This window comes from Pantherophis guttatus, chromosome 5 (genome assembly GCF_059756535.1).
Source record: "Pantherophis guttatus breed Tessera chromosome 5, ASM5975653v1, whole genome shotgun sequence".
Taxonomy (NCBI): domain Eukaryota; kingdom Metazoa; phylum Chordata; class Lepidosauria; order Squamata; family Colubridae; genus Pantherophis; species Pantherophis guttatus.
Window position 1 is genome coordinate 79,296,220 of NC_142067.1, and position 24,264 is coordinate 79,320,483.

The window sequence follows — 24,264 nt, forward strand, 5'->3', positions numbered from 1 at the left end:
CCAGCCCTACGGAGAATCCATCACCTCACACGTACAAACTCATTCCACTTCATAGAAACAATAAATAAACAAAACCTACAACCCAGTGATCTACTTGTGAGTTTTGATGTCATATCCCTCTTCACCCAAGTGCCTATTAAAGAAGCCTTGACAGCTATCCAAAACAAATACAACCCCCTAAGCACATCCTAGATCTGACCAACCCCTGCCTAACCAACCCATACTTCATCCACAATGGACAAAGATACAAACAGATAGAAGGAGCACCTATGGGATCACCCCTCTCACCCGTCATTGCAGATCTATACATAGAACACTTTGAAACCAACACTTTAGATCAGCGGTTCTCAACCTGGGGGTTGCGACCCCTTTGGGGATCGAACGGCCATTTCACAAGGGTCGCCAAAGCCCTCTCTCGCCCCCCCCCCACGCCTTCACTCACCCTCACCCTCTGCCTCTGTTGGATTGCCCGGTCGCCGTTCGCTTACCCCGCCCACTCCCAATCTATTGCTGCCTCCAGAGTCCCAGCTGGTGCTAGAGGGAAAAAAAACTTTAAATTCTTGCCGCGGGGCTTCAAAGAGCTAGCTGCAAAGAGGTAAATTCCTGGAGCAATTTTTTTTCCCCCTAGCTATGCTGAAAAGAGAAAGCGAAAGCAGGGTCTTTGGTGCAACGTGACAAAATGAGGCAGAGAGATTTCTTTTTCTTTTTCCTCACCAAAAAAGGTAGGTGCAAAACTGCAAACAATGGGAAATTTAGGGCAAGAGGAGGTTCAAGATTTTAAAACACAAAAGAAAAAAAGCTCTATTTAACTAGGGAATTGTAATAATTGAGATACTATTAATTGTATATTGTGTTGAAAGCAGAAATGGTTAAGTTGTGGTTTGGAGGAATATATGGGGGAAATTATTTGGTTTATTATTATTGGTAAATATAATTAATTGATTTGTAAGAAATTGGATTGCATGGAAATAATTGGAATATTCATGTTCATATTGATAAATATACAAAAAAGATAGTTATATAACTAATTGATTTATATTAAAATGTTGAATTTGTATTAAAAAACTGTATTACATAATTATCCAATGTGAGGATGGATATAAAAATAGATGACAATACGAAGGGGTATAATATAGAATAGAAGGGAAAAATTGAATTTGATTAAGATTAGAGATGAGGATGAAGGGTAATATTGGTTTTTTAAAAAAATAGATGAGGAATAAATATGGTAAAAAGGAAATATAGAAATTGAATTGAAATGACTAAATACTGTGTTGGAAGAAATATCCACATCTGCTCCAAGTGGGGAAAAAGACACTGGAAACATGGAGACTGCTTGGAAAGATGTTTTAATGGTGGACAGGATCACGTGGCTTGATGGGGCCCATTGTGTTAGTTTCTGTTGCTATTGTGTTGCAAATGTCCTTTGACAAAGGATTGACTTTCTGCCTCTGGCCCATTAACAAAGGGTGGGGGGCAGGAAGGTGGGAGCTGCTTTGTCTGTAAAATATGCTTCTCCATTTCTCATCCAGGGAAATATAATATTCTGCCTTTTTAATATTTCTGAAAATATTTCATTCTTCTAGAAAAGGGGTGGGTGCTAACCTCCTACAACTGTTTAAATTTGTGGACCGGCCAAATACTCTGTTCAAAGAAAATACGTTGTATGTTTGTATGTGTGTTTCTAATTATTGCTATTTATTCATATTTGTTCTCTTTTATTCTTTAAAGTTTAACAATTCATTCTTTATCTTAATATCTTTATATTTGTTTGGGGTTGGCTTTCTTCCCTTTCATCTTTTTTATTGTACAGCAATCTTTCTCCTCAAACCTACCACCTCTGTCTTTTCTTTTTTACTTACTTTCTCTTCCCCCCCTCTTCTTCTTCTCCCTACTTCCTCTTTCTCCTTCTCCTCCTCTCTTCCTCCCTCTCTTACCTTCACTCCTATTCTAATTTCCCTTCCCTTCCTTCATCCCTCTCTATTGCTGTATCCTTTTATGCATATGGACTACTCAGAGGGCTGAAAAAGTTATTTTTGACTGGTCCTCGCACTTTTGACCAGTCCTCGAACTTACAACTGTCCTCACAATTTATGTTTTTGCCCTATCTTGTCACCATGGTGAAGAGAAGCAGTTGTGAAATGAGTGACATGGTTGTTAAGAATGGTACAATGGGCATAAATGATGACCAGTCATAACTGCGAAGACCGGTCAAAGTGTGAGGAGCTGTCAGAAATCACATTTTTCAGCCCTCTGGGTAGTCCTTTTGTGCACAGGGACTACTCAGAGGGCTGAAAAAGTTATTTTTGACTGGTCCTCGCACTTTTGACCAGTCCTCGAATTTACGACTGTCCTCACATTTTACGTTTTTTGCCCTATCTTATACCATGTTGAAGAGAAGCAGTTGTGAAATGAGTGACATGGTTGTTAAGAATGCTGCACAGGCATAAATGTGAGGATGGTCATAAGTGTGAGGACCAGTCAAAAGTGCGAGGACCTGTCAGAAATGACTTTTTTCAGCCCTCTGAGTAGTCCCTATACACATAGCCATGGCCACCCGGTCACATGACCAGCTAGCCACGCCCACCCAGTCACATGACCTCCAAGCCACGCCCACAAAATAAGCCACGCCCACAGAACAGGTAGTAAAAGAAATTTAGAACCCACCCCTGGTTCGGGGTCACCACAACATGAGGAACTGTATTAAAGGGTCGCGGCATTAGGAAGGTTGAGAACCACTGCTTTAGATAAATCTGAACACAAACCCAAACTCTGGCTCAGATATGTAGATGACACTTTCATAATTTGGCCACACGGAAAGAAAAAACTGGACAACTTCCTCATACATCTCAGCAACCTACACCCCAAAATACAATTTACTGTGGAAATAGAAGCTTAACAACCAACTCCCCTTTCTGGATGTCCTAGTCTACAGAAAACCCGACGGCTCCCTAGGACACACCATCTACTGGAAAAAACCACACACAAATCGTTACTTAAACGCTCAATCACATCACCACCTTGCACAGATCAACTCTGTAGCTAAGACACTCATCTCCAGAACCAAAGGCCTAGCCAACAAAGACACCTGAAAACTGAATTACACACGCTCACAAACATATTAATCTCTAACAGGGTCCAAAGAAACACAATCACCAACATAATCCAAAGGGAGACACCCCCCAAGAACTGAGACACAGAACAGGACAACACCATCGCCCTCCTCCCTTACATCAAAGGCACCACAGATAAAATCAGCAAAATTCTCCACAAACACAATATCAGGACAACCTTCTGCCCTGACCAAAAAATAGTCAACATCTTAAGAAACCCCAAAGACAAGATCCAGCTAGAAAACTAAGGAGTCTATGAAATACCATGCAAAATCTGCCCAGCCACATACATTGGACAAACCAATAGGAGAATAAATGCATGCATCGCAGAACACAAGAACGCAGTCAGAAAAGAAGAAAAAACTTCCTCCCTTTTCCAGCACCTTAAAACAACAGGACATGAAATTGATTTTGAAGGAACCAAATTAATCTCCAAAACTGAACACTTCAACAAGAGAATAATTATGGAAGCCATCGAAATAGAGAAACACCCCCATAACATGAATAAATGTGATGATACCTCCCACCTACCAGACATCTGGAAACTAGCCCTAGTCAACAAACGAGCCCCAGCCACAAACATTGACACCAGACCCAGGATAACACATGACACCACCACCAATCATCCTCACCAGATTCAAACCCAATCCCATCCCATAGATGAAATACAACCACTGTCCAGGGGCCGGACCACGACGGCATCGCCAGCTGTTGCACCCCCCCGATCCCCACACAAAGCAAACTAACACACGCCATGAGCACGTGACAAGATCTCAGACTCGGAGGCAAACCAAAGCCTGGGATGTTGCATCACAGCCATCTGCTCAAGACAATACATCACAGAACTCAGGATGTTACAACACTAAAGGTAAGGATGTTACAACACAGCCAACTACCCAAGATGTTGCAGCACAGGACTCAGGATGTCACAACACTAGAGCTTAGGTTGCTACCATACAACCCATTACCCAGGTCGTTACAACACAAAAGACTAATGGGCACACAGCTGCGACCTCCACTACACAGGATGTTACGAAACAGCCAACTAATCTGCAAACATCAACTCCATCAACTAATCAAGATGTAACAACACAGCCAACCAACCCGCTTACAACAAGAAAGCCAGCACTCCACACCTCCCCACCAATATTTATAGAGAGACGGCATCTCCGATCACGCTTTGCTCGCATAAGCATGAAGCTTTAGTCAAAACCTTGGTTACGTAGGGAAAACCTGGCTAGAAGAAAAACACACATAAACTCTACGAAGAAGTAAGAAAATAGATACTATACCTTTACAGGGAGGATACATAAGATGTGGGTGTGGCTTACTGATGAAAGCAAATGAGCTGGAAATAGATCTATATAAGTCTCCCACCTAGCAGGAAGAACTTGCTGGCTGTTAGAAAGGAAAAAATCCCAGAATCGAGTGGATATGATTCTACTGAGTTAGGGCTGCAGAAAAACCTTGGTTACGTAGGAAAAACCTGGGTAGAAGAAAAAAAAACATATATATATATTCATAGAAAAACGTCAGTTACGTTCACACAGTTTGCCCATAAGCAAATATATATATTTATATATATATTCATAGAAAAACGTCAGTTACGTTCACACAGTTTGCCCATAAGCACCAAACCAAGAACTTTAGCCAGAAGATGACGAATGTGATTTCGTCGAAACATCGCTACTACCCTTTTAGGGATATGTTTACAATTACACGGGAAGAAACCCGAGATATTAACTGTACACACATATATACCCGTGAAAACTTACATAAACAAATATCACACCTCTACGGGGAGGAGATGCATAAACTTACCAGATCTTATGAGAAGTTAGAGATAAAAAGAACTCGAATACTGTGTGATTTAACATTTTTATGTCACTGTCGTGACCAAAATATAATACCTACTTGCTTTAAATTGAAATTCCATACCTACACAACATCTATCCAACTCATTCTGAGAAAAACTGAAATGGCATTACTTAGAAATGAAATTCATAGCAAAAGATTCCTATTGGATCAAGTAAACAAAGATCTGTTAACTTTATACTTGAAGATAAGCAATATTATTCACCCCATATTATGGGACAAAATAAAACAGCTTACCATCTGGAGATCTGAAATAGAAAACACTCATAAAACTTACAGACATTTAAAGAAACTTAAAAAATTAGAACATAAAAAACCTCCAACCACAGCACAGAATCATTTAAAACAAGTGGTATACAATGTTTCCAATAGGGAACTGACAACAGCAGAAACAAATGTCTTAGCAAAGGGCTTTAACTTTGCAGTGGCACCTAAAAAAATCCCTATAGAAACCATCATATGTGAAGTTGAAACCAGCTTAAAGAAACTCAGTGCTGATGATGCTGATAAAGTTAGACATGATGTCACCAACATTTTACGCACTAGTAAACCACCTAAAAGCAACTTATCAAAAGAAGAACAAAAAGCACTACAAGTTTTAAAAAACGATAATAGCATAATGATATTACCAGCAGATAAAGGCAATGCAACGGTAGTAATGAACACAGTAGACTATGAAAAGAAACTGTCTAACTTACTTCAAGATGCCACATATAAACCCATAAACACAGACCCAACAACATATCTAGAAAAAACCACGAGGATAAAGATAAAATCAAGTACTATAAGTAAAGAAATCCAACAAACAATTATCCCCAGAGAAAAGTCATCAAAATGTCCAAAACTGTATGGTCTCCCAAAAATACACAAAGATGGAATACCTCTTAGACCCATAGTAAGTTCCATAGGCTCACCATTACAAAATCTAGCCAAATACCTAGCAAAACATCTACAACCTTATGCAGAATCTGCTGCTTCATATGTACAGAACTCATACCATTTCATACAAATAATGAAAAAGCAACACATAAAAGAAAATGACTTACTTGTAAGCTTCGATGTTGTATCACTATTCACGCAAATAACTGTCAAAGAAGCCCTGTCATCAATTAAAAACAAATATCAACTACCAAAACATATCACAGATTTAACAGAACATTGTTTATCCAACATATATTTCATACACAGAGGACAGAGATATAAACAAATAGAAGGTGCACCAATGGATCACCATTATCACCTGTTATTGCTAATCTTTTCATGGAAGAATTCAAAACCAATGCCTTAGAAAAAACTGTTAACAAGCCAAAATTGTGGCTTAGATATGTTGATGACACTTTTGTGATCTGGCCGCATGGAAGAGATAAACTGGAAAACTTCTTAGTATATTTGAACAGCCTCCATCCCAAAATAAAGTTCACCATGGAGATAGAATCAGAAAATCAGTTGCCTTTCCTTGATGTATTAATTTATAAAAAATCTGATGGCACCTTAGGACATACCACCTATAAAAAGAAGACACATACAAACCGTTATCTCAACGCTAAATCACATCACCATCCAGCACAAATAAACTCTGTTGCCAAAACATTAACCACAAGAACTAAACGTCTGGCTGATGAAGCACATTTACAAACAGAATTATATACATTAACGAACATACTGACATCAAATGGGTTCTGTAGAAATAAAATCATCAGTATGATCCAGCATGTAACACCCAGACAGAAGAGAAATCAACAAGAGGAACAAAACAATGGGAAAGCCATCTTGCCCTATATAAAAGGAACAACGGATAAAATTAGCAAAATACTACATAGACACAACATCAAAACTATATTTTGCACAGATAGAAAGATATCATCTATTCTGAGAAACCCTAAAGACAAAATAGAATTAGAAGATCAAGGCATATACGAAATCCCGTGTGCTTCCTGCCCCTCAACATATATTGGACAGACCAACAGAAGAATGAGTGTGCGCATCGAGGAACATAAAAATTCAGTACAAAAGAAAGAACACACATCATAATTAGTACAACACATAAATGCCACAGGACATAATATTAATTTTAATAACACAAAAACAGTTGCAAAAATAGAACATCTCAATGGCAGAATAATCAGAGAGGCCATTGAAATAGAGAAAAGACCATATTGTATGAATAAACGTGATGACACTTCCTGTCTGCCTACTATTTGGAAACCTGCTCTCATAGACAAATGAATCTTAACACAAAATCTAAATCATAGATCAAAGATTCATCATAATGCCTGTGTTGCCACCATTTCCAGCATAACTTATCCATTAACCCACAACCAAGCATCAGCACTTCCACCCAATCAAAATACAGCTTCGTCATCAGCCAATCAGAATACAATGGCACTGTTGACCAATCAGAATGCACCTTTGCCTCTTTTCATAGAAAAACGTCAGTTACGTTCACACAGTTTGCCCATAAGCACCAAACCGAGAACTTTAGCCAGAAGATGACGAATGTGATTTCGTCGAAACGTCGCTACTACCCTTTTAGGAATATGTTTACAATTACACGGGAAGAAACCCGAGATATTAACTGTACACATACACACACACACACACACACATATATATATATATACACATACACATACACACACACACACACACACACACACACACACACACACACACATATATATATTTTCTTACTTCTTCGTAGGGTTTATGTGTGTTTTTCTTCTAGCCAGGTTTTCCCTACGTAGCCAAGGTTTTTTTGTAGCTCCAGCTCAGTAGAATCTCATCTACTCGGTTCTGGGCTTTTTTTTTTTTCTTTAACACCTAGGTGTTAGAAAAGAAAAAAGCCCAGAACCGAGTAGATGAGATTCTACTGAGCTGGAGCTACAAAAAAACCTTGGCTACGTAGGGAAAACCTGGCTAGAAGAAAAACATATATATATATATACATACATACATACATACATACATACATACATACATATATATATACATACATACATACATACATACATACATACATACATATATATATCATACTTGCTGTTACCAGGCCAATGGCAACATTTACAAAGAAGAATTCTGTAGATTTTGAGACCACTAATAAAAAATGGCAGAATATAAAAATTGAACAAAACATAACTTGAATATTTTGTACTAAATAAGCAGATTCTTAAATTTGAATTTAAAGCCCAAACAAAATAGCTCTCTCATGCTCCTTCCTGATCACCTGTGCTTAGAATATCACACGAGTATATCGATCAATATATAGACTCAAATTTCAAATATCAAAGATGATAGAAGATTTAATGTAGGTAAGAACAATATTAGGCTGACCATAAAATTATACTTTTGATTATTGCTTCATAAATTCAATTCAGGAAGAAACTAAGAATCCTTTTTAATAATAACGTGTTTTGCCATTTTATGTCTAATTCTAATAGATGCTAATGCAGTAATTTAATATATGTATTTGATTGACCAAGATCTAACATGGGTTACACAATGAAAAGTTGTTTGTGGAAGAATTAAATCAAAGGTTTTGAACTTTAAACTATGTTTAGCTTTATTTTTTGTTGTAATTGTTTATTTCTTTTGTATATCTTTTTTGTTTTTATGTTTAGTTGCACATTTAAAAAATGGTTATTTTTTATTTTTTTCATTTGCTCCCATCCTTCAGCTCATCGCATGCACCTTACTCCAATGGAAACTTTTATCATTTCTCGACTATTGACTCCCACACAAGCTTCTTTAGCCAGAAACAGAAGTACTTTAATGCTTTCTGAGAGGTATACTGATTCAGGTAAAGCTAATATTTTCAGGAATATTTTAGCTACTTAAAACAAATTTTCCCATAAAATAGTAAATTTAAAGAGTCTAGAAAATTATTCATAAAATACACAGGGAGTTCAAGATACATAGGATTCACCATGTTAACACTAAATGAAGGACTTAAAATGATTCATCTAGCCAGTGAAATTTTCATAATTAAAATTATACTGGGGATAATATATCTGTTTTCAATCTTATATGTCTATTCATTTTTTTAGGTTGTTATATTATATGTGTATCTGACTTTTCTAACCCATAGCAGTCATTTATTAGAAAATGAAGAATTTTGAATGTCCCAATCTTATTTGCAATCTTACTTGCAAATAAAGTGCTTGTACGCTTCATGTTAAATTTTTTGAGCAAAAATGTTATGGCTGTTTAAAATGGGAAGACAATTCATTAATGTTTTGGGAAAGTATGTGTTTGGTTGTTTCTAATAAAATGGGGCTGTTTCTTTCCTTTTTTTCTTCTTGCTTTCTTTGTCTATGTCTCCTAATGAACTTGCTATTGTACTATAACTCTTTAGTATTCCATATCTGTCCTCGTGTAGCACCAGCCAGATCTCTTAAAACTTCTTACAAGCCTTCCCCCACTCGAAGTATGGAGAAAAAGAAAGCAGCATCTGCTTCCATGTCAGATTCAGTGAAGGAAGCAAGTACAAGTGAAGTCTCACAGGTAGGTTTGGAAATTACTAACACATCTTTTTTTAAAATAACTTATATGTTGGTTTATATTTTGCTTCCCCAGGATAAAGATACAAATACAAATCTCTGCTTTCTTTTCTTCTGACTTGCACTATCAAAGATGTTAAGAAAGAAACCTTATATTAAGCATTCTTGCATTTGAAATGAACTGTTAGTATTTTAGGGGTTTTGCTTTGTTTAATTATTGTTCACTAGATATTTAGACATTCATAAAAGTGAAAAGCTTCTGATTATTATGCTGCATAAGGGTATCCTATTTAGCTTGGCTATTTATTATCAGATACGGTTAAATACAGGGGTGAAATGCTCCCAGTTCGGACTGGCTCGGGCGAGTAGGTAGCAATGGCGGCGGGCAGTTCGGAGAACCGGTAGCGAAAATCCCTGCCCCCACCCCCCATGCCCAGCTGAGCCACGCGATCATCAGAGCCTTTTTTTTCTTTTAAATGACTCTTGACGATCCAAGCTCTGACGATCCCAGCTGAGTTGCCTGCTAATCAGGCAACTCAGCTTGGATCGCCAGAGCCACGTAAAAGGAAAAACTTTTTTCCTTTTAAATGGCTCTGACCATCCAAGCTCTGACGACCCCAGCTGCGTTGCCTGCTAATCAGTAGCAAAAATCCCTCCCCCTCCCTCTCTCAGCTTGCTTACCTTAGCTGCTGGTCGCAACATCTTGCTGTAATCGCTGCAATCCATTGCATCAGCAAGCAACTGAATCTGTCTGCCTGCAATCAAGCAGGCAGGGAGTTGTGGACTTCAACTCCCAGAATTCCTCAGCCAGCAAAGCAAAGCTGGCTGAGGAATTCTGGGAGTTGAAGTCTACAAGTCTTAAAGTTGCCAAGGTTGGAGACCCCTGTTCTATTGGGTAAGTTTTTTCCCCTTTGGGAGCTTTAAAAAAATAGTTAATTGGGGTTTTTTTTAGTTGTTCTTTTTTTAGACCTAGCCATTTAAAGTTTAGAAAGTTTTAAATTTAGCTACTTTTATATAAAAATAAAAATAAATTAAAATAAAATAATATTTGTGCAGCTTTCTGAGATTTAGTGTGTTTCTGTAGTGTTTCACTCTAACTACCCAAACACGCAAAATCTCACAAAGCTGTACATGGAATTTTGTGTGTGTAAAGTGTGAAAGTTGGTTTTTTGGGCTTTTTGTGGCTGTGTGAGGTTCCTGCTTGTTGCAGGGGCCATTTTGGGTCTAGCTGCTTTTACATTGTGTTGTGCTGTGTTTTGTAGGTTAAAAAAGGGCAAAGAAGTGACATTGACTTGGCCACGCCCACCTGACCAACAAGCCATGCCCTCCCAGTCACCTTACCACCAAGCCCCACCCACTAATTAAGCCATGCCCACAGAACCGGTAGCAAAAATTTTTAGATTTCACCCCTGGTTAAATATCATTTTATCCCATCATTTTCTCTTTTTTTTTCACCCTCCTCTTTCCTTCAAGGTACTAAACTTTTTAAAAACACGCACACAAAAGCACTTTTTTAAAAAAATCAAAACTTTCTAATACATCTTATTTTTTGACTTCTTAATATGCAGGCTTTAAACTTCAATATTGCATTTAGCTCTCTCCCTCCAGACTACCCTTATAGAATATTTTTTTTCTTTTATAAACATCCTTTTTAACATACAGAGTTTTTCTTTAAACTGATACATCATTTTCTTTAACTTTCTCTTAATAAAGGTACTGTCAAATACATTTTCAAGAGCTTTTGCCTACTTTAAGAGTTACTTAAGCTTTATATAATATGTAAAAAAAATACAGTTTCAAATTTTGGGTTAAATCTTTCTTTCAGTTGCACATATCAAGCAGAAGAAAATGCATCTTGATTCCAGTTAACTCATTAAGTTTAAGTCACTCCTTCCAGCTTATCTTAATGGAGTAAAATCTTTTTCTTTTCTGGAAGTATTAAAGACTTGTAGGCCTTTCTTTTTATCAAAAAATCCTCAATCTTGTTAATGTCCTTAAAGAAAAAGGCCCAAATTTGTCTTTTTTCTCGACGCTCTTCTTTTAGTTGTGTTGAGAGGTTTGCATTTCAACCATAGTAAGGAAGGTGAAAGTGAAAGTTAATATCCGGTTCTTCCAAAATTCTGCATTTTCAGCTACTTGTGAAGTTGCCTCTGCAGTTTGGTAACATTTCCACATGTTTGCATCTCAGAAATACTTTGAGAGGATTTTTTTATCATCAGAGAACAAGTGGTCAACAAATTGGTGTATTTTATTTAGAGACCTTTCAAATATATCTCTAATACTTTGGTCCACCATCTTGGCTTCCTCTTTTAGTCAGAATCAGAAGATTTTAGCCACCCACAGCTAAGAAGATCAAGCTAGCAGTTGCTACAATAGTAAATTAAAATCATGGCTTCAATCTTTATCTTTTTCCATCAGCTTTTTTTTTTTCACAGCACACTTCTTTATTTGGCTTGCCTTAGCTTCCTTGTTCTTTAAAAAGAAATCCCACAAATGGCGTGGGTCTTCAAAAAGGTATAGCAGGCTGTTGCTAGAAAGAGCCTCTTTTAAGTTGATTTAAGATAGAATAATAATAGTTGAAGGTGATTAAGAAAAGGAAGGCATAACTTACCGTCCATTTGAAAGGTGAATTTCCAAATGACTACTTCTTCAACCCCCAAACAGATTTCAGCCCCTCACCTCCCAGCTTTTGGCATGCAGACAGCTTTGGAGTTCATCTCCAAAACTGCCGATTTATAGCTGTATTGAAGGGTTCCGAGGGGAAGTTCTTCGTCACACCCTGGCCTGGTGGGTCATAAAAGCTGATGGGATACCAGTCCCTTCAGTTAGAAGGCAGAAGAGCAACACCCAGGGAAAAATCCTTTGGAGATCTCTCCCTGGGTGTATGTTCAGTTAGTCATATTCCCAGGTAGAGGTTTCAATTGAATATTGATCTTTAAAATCTTCTTTATCAAAGTGTGCATTTGTATCCATTTTTAAGCTTTTTTGCAAATCTACCAAGTATGATAAAATGTCACAAAACCACAAGCTCTAAAATAAAACCATGTACCATGCAAAGAACCCACATCCATTCTAGTCCAAGGCTAGGCTAGAAATTAGATTTTAAGGAAATATTTTGAACAAGTTCAGAGCTAGATAAATTCCTGGGAGAGAGTATTCTTCCACAGGGCAGGCACTGTAACAGAAAACATGTTTCTTAAGTCTCATCAAATAGCATTGTTTAAGAGATGGGACCTGAAGCACACCAACTCTGTCTGATCATACAGGATAAGTAAAAACTATGGAAGACAAAATGGCTCATATAACAAGACCCTATGAACAATTTTTTTAGGTAATAATGCAGATATTGAACTGTACCCAGAAGCTTACTAGGATTCAGTGCAGCTCATGAAGCAGTAGTTTTACTTGGGCTGGTATGCCCATAGCTGCCAATATTGCTTTATTCTGGACCAGCTGCAATTTCCAATTGCTTTCCAAGGGCAACTCCATGTAGAACCACATTGGTTTAATGTAAGGTTTGTAAATAGCCATCTTGAAAGTTTTACTTAAAGGCAAGATGAGTGTGAGTAATTTTAATTACTCAAGATGAGCTGTGAATAATTTGCATTTCATTTTCATAATAGTTCAAAGGAATCATCAAGTCCAGTCTCCTAACCGTTTATTGAGGCAACCCAGAATCTAATGATAGCCTTAACATAGATCTGCTTAGCCATTAGTGGAAAACTGGATAAATTGCAATGAACAAAAAGGAAGAAAATGTGCTCCTATTTTTTTTTCTTTCTGTTCTTCCCTTGGTTTGTACATCTAAGACATTAAACCACTGTTTATATTGAGCAAAAGAGGCAGCAAAATACTTTGACCCCTCTCATCTTTCTCTAAGTTGGAAATTGTTAGGCATGGGAGTTGTACTGTACTGGCAGCAGGTCTCTACTAGAAAATGGCCTTGCATATGATAATTCTTTTCCACTTGTTGGACTACTTGATTCATCATTTGGGCTAACTGGTTCATTTGAAGTGCTACTTAATTCTGATACTGTGACAACTATTGCAAATCTCACATAATCAAAAGTAAGTACCTTGAAAACCAGATTGGTTCCTTATCAAAATAACAATGTGGAAATCATCCCTACTATTCAAAAGAGAGAAATATCATTGCTTCATTTGGGTAGGAGAAAGAGGTACAAATTCAAATGTTGGTTTCACTATAAACAGGACTTGTATTTGATGCGCAGCAGTTATGCTTACTTACAGTAAATCTATTTAAGTTTTTTAATCTTTGGAAACTATTCTTTAAGGAATTTTTTCTAATTAGTCAAGAAAAGCCGACAAATATTGGAGCAAGAAACTGGTAGTTTAGTGAGCTGTCTGTGGAATTGTTGAAGTGTTGTAGTCATTATGTAGATCCTTCTCTAGCTGTTTTTTCTGAAGTGATAATGGTAAGGAATGAAAACTGAACTGAAAGGATTCTGGAACTGGGTGTCTTCTGGCAGTTCACACTTGGCTTGACTTGGTACTCACTGATGTGGCTTGGTTTGATTAAAATCTGTATAGCAATTAAGAATGAAGACACAATACATGATTGCCCATTGGGAGTATAAAGGACGTTCAGGCAATGGTGAAATCCAAATTTTTTTACTACCGGTTCTGTGGCTTGGTGGGTGTGGTGTGGCTTGGTGGGTGTGCCTTGGTGGGCATGGCAGGGGAAGGATACTGCAAAATCCCCATTCCTTCCCCACCCCTGGGAAAAGGATATTGCAAAATCTCCATATCCACCCCACTCTGGGGCCAGCCAGAGGTGGTATTTGCCAGTTCTCTGAACTTCTCAAAATTCCCGTACTGGTTCTCTGAACTATTCAAAATTTCCGCTACTGGTTCTCCAGAACCTGTCAGAACCTGCTGGATTTCACCCTGCTTTTAGGTATTTAAACTTAAGGTTTCTTCCCTCTCAATTAACGGATGCTTGAATGGTCTTGCAGGCTTGATTTTGTTACTATACGCACAAAGGAAAGTAAGATAAAAAGTTCTTAAAGCTCAGAGTTTGGATAGTGAATATACAAATTTCAAACTTGTGTGATATTTTCTTATGCAAAAGGCAGGTCTATGTGCGTATATTTAAACAGGAATCTATATATGTATTTGCATCTACATATACATACTGAATTATTGTTTTTCTCAGATTATCAAATTATATTATCTTTTTTAAGAATGAGAAGAAAAAGAAACAATCAACAACACTTGGCACATCTGGTTTTGGGTCTCCTTTTAAAAAATATGACTCTGCAGCAGCTGTATCTAAACAATCCGCTTCACCCACAACTCCAAAGTAAGAATGTTTTGCAAATTCTCATTGTCCACTGAATAAGCTTAAATGTACGTAGTTTTTATTTTAGTGTGTTGTTTTTATCCTGCAGAGTAAAACATATTTTTCTCTGCAGAAATGATTTGCATTCTTGTTGCCCAAGTTTATGTTTAATAGATTTATACTGAGAAAATAGCAGCAGTATTAAGCAGATACAGGTGCTATTTTTAGTTTTGGCTCTACAAATGCAAGCCAAACTATATGAGGTAACTCCTAGAGCTTGCCAGTGAGAATGTCCTGACTATCAAAAGTATTCAGTCATCTTGCTTAACAAGGGTCTTCCAAACCATTCCACCTGATACAAGTCAAATTTTCCTTCTTCAAAATGACATTGGTGGTACCAATTATATTTAAAATAATGCCTTCTTTTATTTTCTTCTTCTGTCCATGATTGCTTTAGCTAATCTCTCAACCTTGCCCTTTTCTCCCAAAATGTGAAATTATTGATTACTTTCTCATCATCTTGTGTCCTTGCTGACATGTATACTCATGGCTGAGACCATGCTGTTAAGTGAGCATAATATCCTAATTTTGTAGGACAGCATTAGCCTTATTAGCCCTATTATAAAGGACTATTACAAAAAATGTAACTCAATGTTTTCATCTCAGTGTGCTTTCCTCCCTTAGTAAGCCTGTTTATATGTAATTTCATCAGAGAGCTGGTAGCTTGTTAACTTGCTCGTGATTTTGTTTGAATGCATACTGCAAAATATACAAGGTAGGTGTGTCAATGTGTAAAGGCAAAGGAGTAGAGAAGTTAGGTTTAGAGCTAAATTTCACAGGAGACAGATGTCAATTTTGTCAACAACTAAGACTTCCTCTCCTTCAAGGTGCAGTAAGTAAAAAAGATACATCATCAGAAGAGAAATATAAGCACTGAAATTAAACTACAATGGGGATAATGTGGAATTGTATCTTTGAATAGACAGAAGACAATCACTTCTATTAATGGCATCTTTCAACTATAGGATTCTTACTTGTATTGTGTTAATAGATCCTTAACTTAAATTCAAAGGTGGCACATGGCTGTGGTTAAAGTGAAGAAAGGAAAGTGGTGGAAATAATATGGGAAAGGTAAAGAAGATTTGCTTTTTTAATTCAAGGACACAGCAGTGGTCCACTCTTGTTCCTGATTTTCCTGTGCTGTTTTCCTCCTTCCCCTTTAGCTATTATCACAGATAACATTGCATTTTTCCCATTCTCTACATGCCAGAACATGCCTGTTTGGACCAAACCTAGGTGTTCGGGATCTGTACCAAACACCTGAAGTGGTTATTGTGTGCACAGGTTTCTTCCCTAATTATGTTTATAATTATATTACTGCAACTTGCCATTATAAGAAGATAACTTTGAATTATGCTATATTGTATTGAAGAGACTACATAAAAGCATAATTGTGTAGATATGAAATTAGCCTTAAAGAGTAAAAATACATGGTTTTTTGACATTTATAGATACCACACAGATATCACTTGGAATTCCCTTTAATTATAGTTTCAGAACTGATTTGCAGAGCTGACCATGGTGCTTCAATTAGAAAATGACCTATTCAGGACTTCCGCCGGTGATGCCAGCGTAACAGGGACTAAGGGGACAGCGCTCCGTTCCCTAAATTCCAATTTTCAATCTGGGAGCCACTTTTTTGGCACTATTGACCACGAAGAGGTCAATAGATTAAAGGGGAAATCCTGAGGACCTCGGAGGTGACAGCAATCGCCCCGAAGGTTCAGAGAAAACCCCTTAATTCCGACCAAAAAAAACCCAGCCCTCCCTGGGCTGGCTGGAACGCTGATTGCCGTCTCAGATATGGAAGCGAAGATCGAATAAAGACATCACCAAATTAACAAAGAACAAGACTGTGAAAGGTACATACATACATTGATGCAAGTATAATTAAGAGAGAGACTCCAAACAGATCGGCGAGGCTGAGCCATAAGGAAGCGGCAAAGTGAAAGTAAACAGAGCAAATCAGCGAGACCAACCAGAGGGTGACTAAGCAGAGCTGACAGACAACAGATTTAAGGTGGATTTAAAGAGATACTGGAGAGTTGTGGATCGAATATCAAATATATCATTACGAAATTGACTGGGGCTTGGATTTGGAATTGGCAAGGACTAATTGATTTGCGAAGGAACACAAGATCGAGTGTTGGATTTATTATAAATGGAAGTGGAGCTGAGGTGAGAGAGACAGAGAACAGAGAACAGATAGTAATTAACGTTGAGAGCGATCGGAAGGAACTTTGAGACTTTGTATCAACGGCAAAGAGACAACATTCTAAAAGATACTGCAGTTTTGGAGCTATAGTAGTAATATCCTTGGGAGATACACGGAAGATTTTGATAAAAATCACAGGACGAACTGCTTGAATGATGCAACATTGAGTGTGGATTGCAACGTTTATAATCCAGGAACTAAATATAACGTTTAAGACTTAATTCAATCAAACCTTTTCTAACTTGTTTTAAATTTCTCTATTTGCAATACTTAATACTTTAATTTATAGTATAATAAGAGTATAATAAGAGTATATAGTATAATATAGTATATAAAAGTATAATAGTATATTATAATAGTATAATAGTATATTATACAGAAGATTATAGTATATATAACATATAGTTTTGAAATGTTTTAAGCTGAAGCTTAAAATATAGAATTTAAGCAAAGTAAGAGGAAGTGGAATATAAATTAAGAAAGTAATTTGATTGAAACATAGATTTTGAATAAGAATAATATTATAACAAATAGTTTACTTGTACCTTCTTCATATTTCTTTGATTGCTTTTGTGCTATAATTTAGCATTAGATAAAGTGATTGATATATTATTCTATTATCGTATTTATAATTAATTATATTATTTAAGTGAGGAATTGAGGTTGGTAAGAGTTAATAGAATTAATAGAGTTAATAGAGATATAATTAAGAATTTAATAGAATTAAATAAGGTTAATAGAATATTGAAATAGAATATTTAATATAGTAATTGAAAATGACCTGCTGAAACGTCGTATTTTTTCCCTACTCCCTGTTAAAGACTAAATCAATCCCTTATATAACGATATTAGCCAAATTTGAGGAACTAGAGTGGATTTGAAATTGGAATAACAGAAATTGGCTCCTGCTACTAACAGAAGAGAAATTCCACTATACAATATAGACTGTGAATGAAAATTTGGGAATTGCTAAACCAGAGAATCAAGATGACAACTACCAGCCCATCCGCAATGACTAAAACTAGTAAAAGAATAGTCACCAGCCAAACATCGTCTATTGCATCACCTGCACAACAGAAAACGATAGATACAATGTTATTGGCAGAAAAGGAGAAAACTCCCCAATCAGTTAACATCCAAAATATACACTCAATACTAGCAACGATACAAGAGGGGATGAACAGAACACAGGAATCAATTGCCAATAACCATCAAGAAAGCAAGAAAAACCATGAAGAATTGAAGTTGGATGTAACAGAAATAAAGGACAACCTAAAAAAAAAGGATGATAAAATGAAGAAAATTCAGCAAAACATCGCCAAGAACGAACAATGAATTCAAAACATTGAAGTAAAGATGGAGCAAGCAGAGAAGAAACTGGAGGATCTAGAAAGTGACCAGATAACAACAAATAAAGAACTGGAAGACTCAATTTCATTCTTAGAGATGGAAAAGGCGTCATTTTATTTAAGATTTCAAAATATCGTGGAAACCAAAGAAGAAGATCTTAGAGACTTGATGGTGGGAATTCTAGCAGAGGCAACCCAAAAGAATAAGGAAGAAATAAATTTGGAAATTGATGAAGTCTATAGGGTATTTACCAATTATGCCCGAAGGAATAAGTTACCTAAAGAGATCCACATTCGGTTTGCAAGAAAATCTGTGAAAGAGGAAATATACAAAATAATGAGAGAGGAACCAGTTACCTATAAGGGCAAAGAAATAATTACACTAAAACAAATACCAAGAAGAATAAGAGAAACAAGAAAAAATTACAGCTTTTTGACAACAGAATTAAATAACCACAAAATAATGTTCCGCTGGTTAACACCTGAGGGAATTCTTGTATCTTGGCAAGACAAAAAACATAGACTTGATACGCTACAGAAGGCGCAACAGTTTTTTGACAGCAATTTCGTCTTAGAAGAGAAACAAGAATCCGAAACACAGCGAGAATCTGCAAATCAGGAGGACCATTTGGAAGAAGTTCAGCGGGAAGGAAGAACAAGAGGAGAGAAAGAAAGGATGGAAAGAGAGGGGGCAAGGGAAAAAATATGAACTACTGGAAAAAACACTAGGAAACTCAGGACAACAAGGAGATAGAAGATTGGTATGGAGAAAGAAATAAGATTAATATCAATAAACATAAATGGCCTCAACACTCCATCTAAGAGATCACACACATTCAGGAATTTACAAAAATTGAATATGGACATTATCACACTACAAGAAGTTCATATCAAGAATCAACAACGTAGATTATTAGAAAATAAACATCTAGGAACACTTTACACAGCATTATCTGAACAAAAAAAGAAAGGTATAGCAATGTATATTCAAAACCATATACAAGCAAAGCAAATATACGCTGATGAGGAGGGCAGGATGCTGATGGTCGAAATCAAAACAGGAACAAAATTTTTTTTACTAGTGTCACTCTATGCACCGAACGAAACACAAAGTGATTACTTCAAAAGGATCCACAATAGAATCAAAGAACTGGACTACTCAAACATATGTCTCATTGGAGACTACAATGCAATTGTAAATACAGAGAAAGACTATCAGACCAGCAAACGAAATAAATCTAGGAAGAAAATAGTCCCGGAGACATTCTACGATATGGCACAAGAGTTTCAATTAAAGGACGCCTGGAGGGAAATTAACTACGATAAACTACAATTTACATTCTACTCAAACCCGCATCAATCGTGGTCCAGAATTGACATGGCCTGGATGACAGCAGAACTTAGAGCAGACATCAAAAAAATAGAAATAGCAACTAATACATGGGCAGACCACAGCCCGATTGAAATAATATGGAAGGGCCACCAACCGAGGAAAAGATGGGTGATGGTTAGAGACCTTATGAATGATAAGCAATATGTGGAAATGATCCAAAAGGAACTGAAATTATTTTTCCAAATAAACGTTAAAGAACACACCAGTCTGCAAAACTTATGGGACACAACTAAGGCATACATCAGAGGCCTAACAATTGCCTATCCCGCACAAAAGAACAAAGATAAACAACGAATAAAACAAAGCTTATTGACAACATTACAACAATATGAATTAGATCTACAGGAACATCCGCATAACCAAGAAACCAAAGAGAAAATAAACCTTATAACACACCAATTGAATTTGAGCACAAGAGCAGAGATAGCAAGGAAAATAAAAATAACCAAACAAAATCAATTTGAGCACGCAAATAAAACTGGACGGTGGTTAGCTTACAAATTGAAGACAGAAAAAGAAAAGAAGATAATAATGCAATTAAAAGACAAGGACAGATGTTTATACCAGAATAATGAAGATAAAAAACGAATTGCAAAGGAATTCTTCCAAAACTTATACGCAGAAGAAGAAATTCGAGAGAAGGATACGAGAGAATACCTAAATAAACAAAAAATACAGGAATTAAAACAAGATCACATCGAATTACTGAACAGACCGATTTCTATGTTAGAATTAATAGAAACAAGGAAGAAACAAAAAAAAAACAATAAGACACCGGGAACAGACGGCATACCAGCGGAGTTCTACAAGACTTTCCAACAATCGCTAGATGGTATCCTACTACAAGTATTCAACGACACATTTTTGGAAGCTGAAACCCCACATTCATGGAACGAGACAATAATTACATTAATCCCAAAACAAGATTCGGACCCCACTGAAATCAAAAATTACAGACCAATCTCCCTCCTCAACGTAGATTACAAACTATATACATCCATCATAACATAGAGACTGAAAACCTTTATCAAACATTATATACATCCCGACCAAAATGGCTTCATTCCTGGACGACAAATCCAAAATAACACAAGAACAATTATGGACACCCTTGAATTCTATGAGCAAAGACCAGACAACTAGCCTTAATCTTCCTGGACGCTCAAAAAGCGTTTGATAACCTTAATTGGACATTTCTCATTGCACAACTGGAAAAGATGAAATTTGGAGAAAGATTTGTAAAGATGATTAAAAGGATATACAGTACCCAAACTGCAAAAATATTAATTAATGGTGAGACAACAGGACAATTTGATATAAAAAGAGGGGTAAGACAAGGATGCCCCCTATCCCCCATATTGTTTATATTAACTTTGGAAATACTATTAGAAGAAATCAGAAAGGATACAGAAATAACGGGATTAAAAATAAAAAATCAGGAATACAAATTGCAAGCCTTCGCCGATGACATAGTACTTATATTAGAAAAACCACTACAATCGGGATTAAGTCTACTAACTAAAATACAGCAATATGGAGAAGTGGCAGGCTTGAAAATCAATAAATAAAAAACTAAAATTTTAACAAAGAATCTCACCAAACACCAAGAAAAAGAGTTGGAAAATATGCTAGGAATGCAAACAACAAAAAAGGTCAAATACCTAGGGGTATGGCTTACCAACAAAATATCGACGCTGAAGGAAGATAATTATACTAAACTGGCTAAACAAGTAGAAAAAGACTTGGAAAAGTGGACAAAACTCCAGTTATCTTTTTTAGGTTTAAATTGCCACTATCAAAATGAATATTCTACCAAGAGTGCTGTACCTATTCAGGGTGATTCCAGTAAACCCGGGCAGAACATACTTTAAAGATTTGGACAGGATGATACTAAAATACATATGGCAGAAAAAAAAGGCAAGAATCAAATTAAAGCATTTACAGGATAAACGAGATAGAGGAGAAATGGGACTTCCCGATTGGCAGATTTATTACAAAGCGTCAGTATTAACATGGATAAAAGATTGGATTGAATTGAAAAATAGACAAACATTAACATTGGAAGGTTTCGACTTGACAAAGGGATGGCATGCATACTTATGGGAAGACAAACCCACAAAACAAGAACAATTCCGTAGACACATTGTGAGAAATACCCTGATCAAAACCTGGAACGAAATCAGAAAGATTCACTTTAGAGATCCACGTTGGATCTCTACAATGGAAGCACAAATCTACCCAAATTCAATGGACCCAAATAAAATGAAAACATATCAGGATCTTTTAAATGAAGAAGGAAAACTAAAAACAATAGAACAACTAAAAACTCAAGGGCTTGAAATGGATTGGTGGCCATACTTACAATTACAATCCAGACACAAAACAGATATGGAGAAATTTGGAATCCAAAAAGAACTAAACCAACTGGATAAAATCTTATTGGGCCCCAATGAGAAATTAATAACAAAAATCTATAATTTCTTACTGGCATATAAATTAGAGGAGGAGATAGTCGAGGAAAATATGATTACGTGGGTGATGAACTTTGGATACCCTATAGAATTAAACAAATGGGAAAAACTATGGAAAATTAACAGTAAATTAACCTTATCAGTACCATACAAAGAAAATATTTACAAGATGTTTTATAGATGGCATCTCCCACCGGCACGAATCTCCAAAATGTTCCCCAATACATCTTCACTCTGCTGGAAATGCAAAGCACAAAAAGGGACATACTACCACATGTAGTGGTCGTGTCCCAAAGCCAAACAATTCTGGAATAATATCAAAACCCAATTGGAACAAATAACAGCCCCAAAAGTACCACTAAGACAGGAAACATATTTATTAGGCATATTTACAAGTAATTACGACAGAGAAACAATATACTTGATCACACATATTTTGACTGCCTCAAGGATCACTTATGCAAAAAATTGGAAATTGGAAGAAGTCCCAACACAAGATAGAATAATATCTAAAGTCATGGAATGTGCTGAGATGGACAGACTCACCAAGGAAATTCAAGGAAAGGAAGAATCTGACTACTACCTGGTTTGGCAAAGGTGGTATCAATGGTTAGAGGGGAAAAACAAAACCAAAAGAGGATCCTAAAAGAGTAAAACAAAATTCTGTACCAAATAAGATATAACAACCCATAATTAAAGATTTAAAAATAATATCATTATATAAGGCGAGAGGAAGGAATATATATTGAGGAATTTAGGTTATTGATGTCGGATAAAATCAGACACTACGTTTAGATGTCATTTATGTTATTAATGTCGTATTTGTCATTTGTATGTGTATGTGTTTTTTGTGTGTTTATATATGTAATAAAAATCAAAAAAAGAAAAAGAAAAAAAGAAAATGACCTATTCAGTACCAAGATTGCATGAATTAGCTGTCAAATTCTTTAGATTTCCTGCCCTATTTTTTTCTTCAAATAATCTTAAAACAAACTATGTAAACAGATGAATAATTTATGTATATTCTACTTTTGATCTATATAAAAGCGAAAGACCACTCATGCATCATCACAAAATCTCCAGAACCATAAAGCCTTCAAACTTGAAATTTGCCACGTATGTTCCTCTTGGCTTCTAGGTGCTCACTAAGAAAGGATTTTTTGAAATGACCATCAGAGCATTAATATTTCCAGTATTATTATTAACATGCTCTGATGCTAAGGAGTTTTATTCCCCCTCCCCATCTGAAAAGAAATATGTTCCAAATACAAAACACAAGCAGAGGAGTTTCAGTTTTACTTTCACAGCAACAAGCAGGGGATAGGATAGGGGAGGCTTCTGTGGGGCAAGGCTGAGGGAGAGAAGGGGATAGGATAGGGGAGGCTTCTGTGTGGCAAGGCCGAGGGAGAAGGAGGATAAGATAGGGGAGGCTTCTGAGGGGAAAGGCTGAGGAAGAGAAGGGGATAGGATAGGGGAGGCTTCTGTGGGGCGAGGCTAAGGGAGAGAAGGGGATAGGATCAGTGGTGGAATTCAGATTTTTTTACTACTGGTTCTGTGGGTGTGGCTTGGTGGGCGTGGCAGGGGAACGATACTACAAAATCTCCATTCCCACCCCACTCTGGGGCCAGCCAGAGGTGGTATTTGCCAGTTCTCCGAACTACTCAAAATTTCCGCTACCGGTTCTCCGGAACCTGTCAAAACCTGCTGAATTTCAGCCCTGGATAGATAGGAGAGGCTTCTATGGGGCAAGGCTGAGGGAGAGAAGAGGGTAGGATAGGGGAGGCTTCTGTGGGGCAAGCCTGAGGGATAGAAGGAGATAGGGGAGGGGAGGGTTCTGTGGGGCAAGGCAGAGGGAGAGAAGGGGATAGGATACAGGAGGCTTCTGTGGGGCAAGCCTGAGGGAGATAAGGGGAGAGGAGAGGCCAATCGTAACTACTCATTAATTTTCAAGCTGTCGATTTATCAAGCCTGATCACATAGTTTTGTA

The 24,264-nt window shown here is 36.8% G+C and overlaps 1 protein-coding gene across 6 annotated transcripts in view; it reads left to right on the forward strand.

Moving 5' to 3' along the window:
- The window catches only part of MAP7D2 (MAP7 domain containing 2), a 113,050-nt gene that overhangs the window by 13,109 nt on the left and 75,677 nt on the right, over positions 1–24,264 (forward strand). For 5 of the 6 annotated variants that reach the window (XM_034433996.1, XM_034434022.1, XM_034434032.1 and 2 more), the window contains 2 exons: positions 9,367–9,491; positions 14,692–14,810. In XM_034433996.1, coding sequence (XP_034289887.1) covers positions 9,367–9,491; positions 14,692–14,810 — 244 coding nt within the window. Of the gene's footprint in view, positions 1–8,664; positions 8,788–9,366; positions 9,492–14,691; positions 14,811–24,264 lie in introns of all 6 variants that reach the window. The other variant, XM_087871361.1, reaches the window with a different exon arrangement.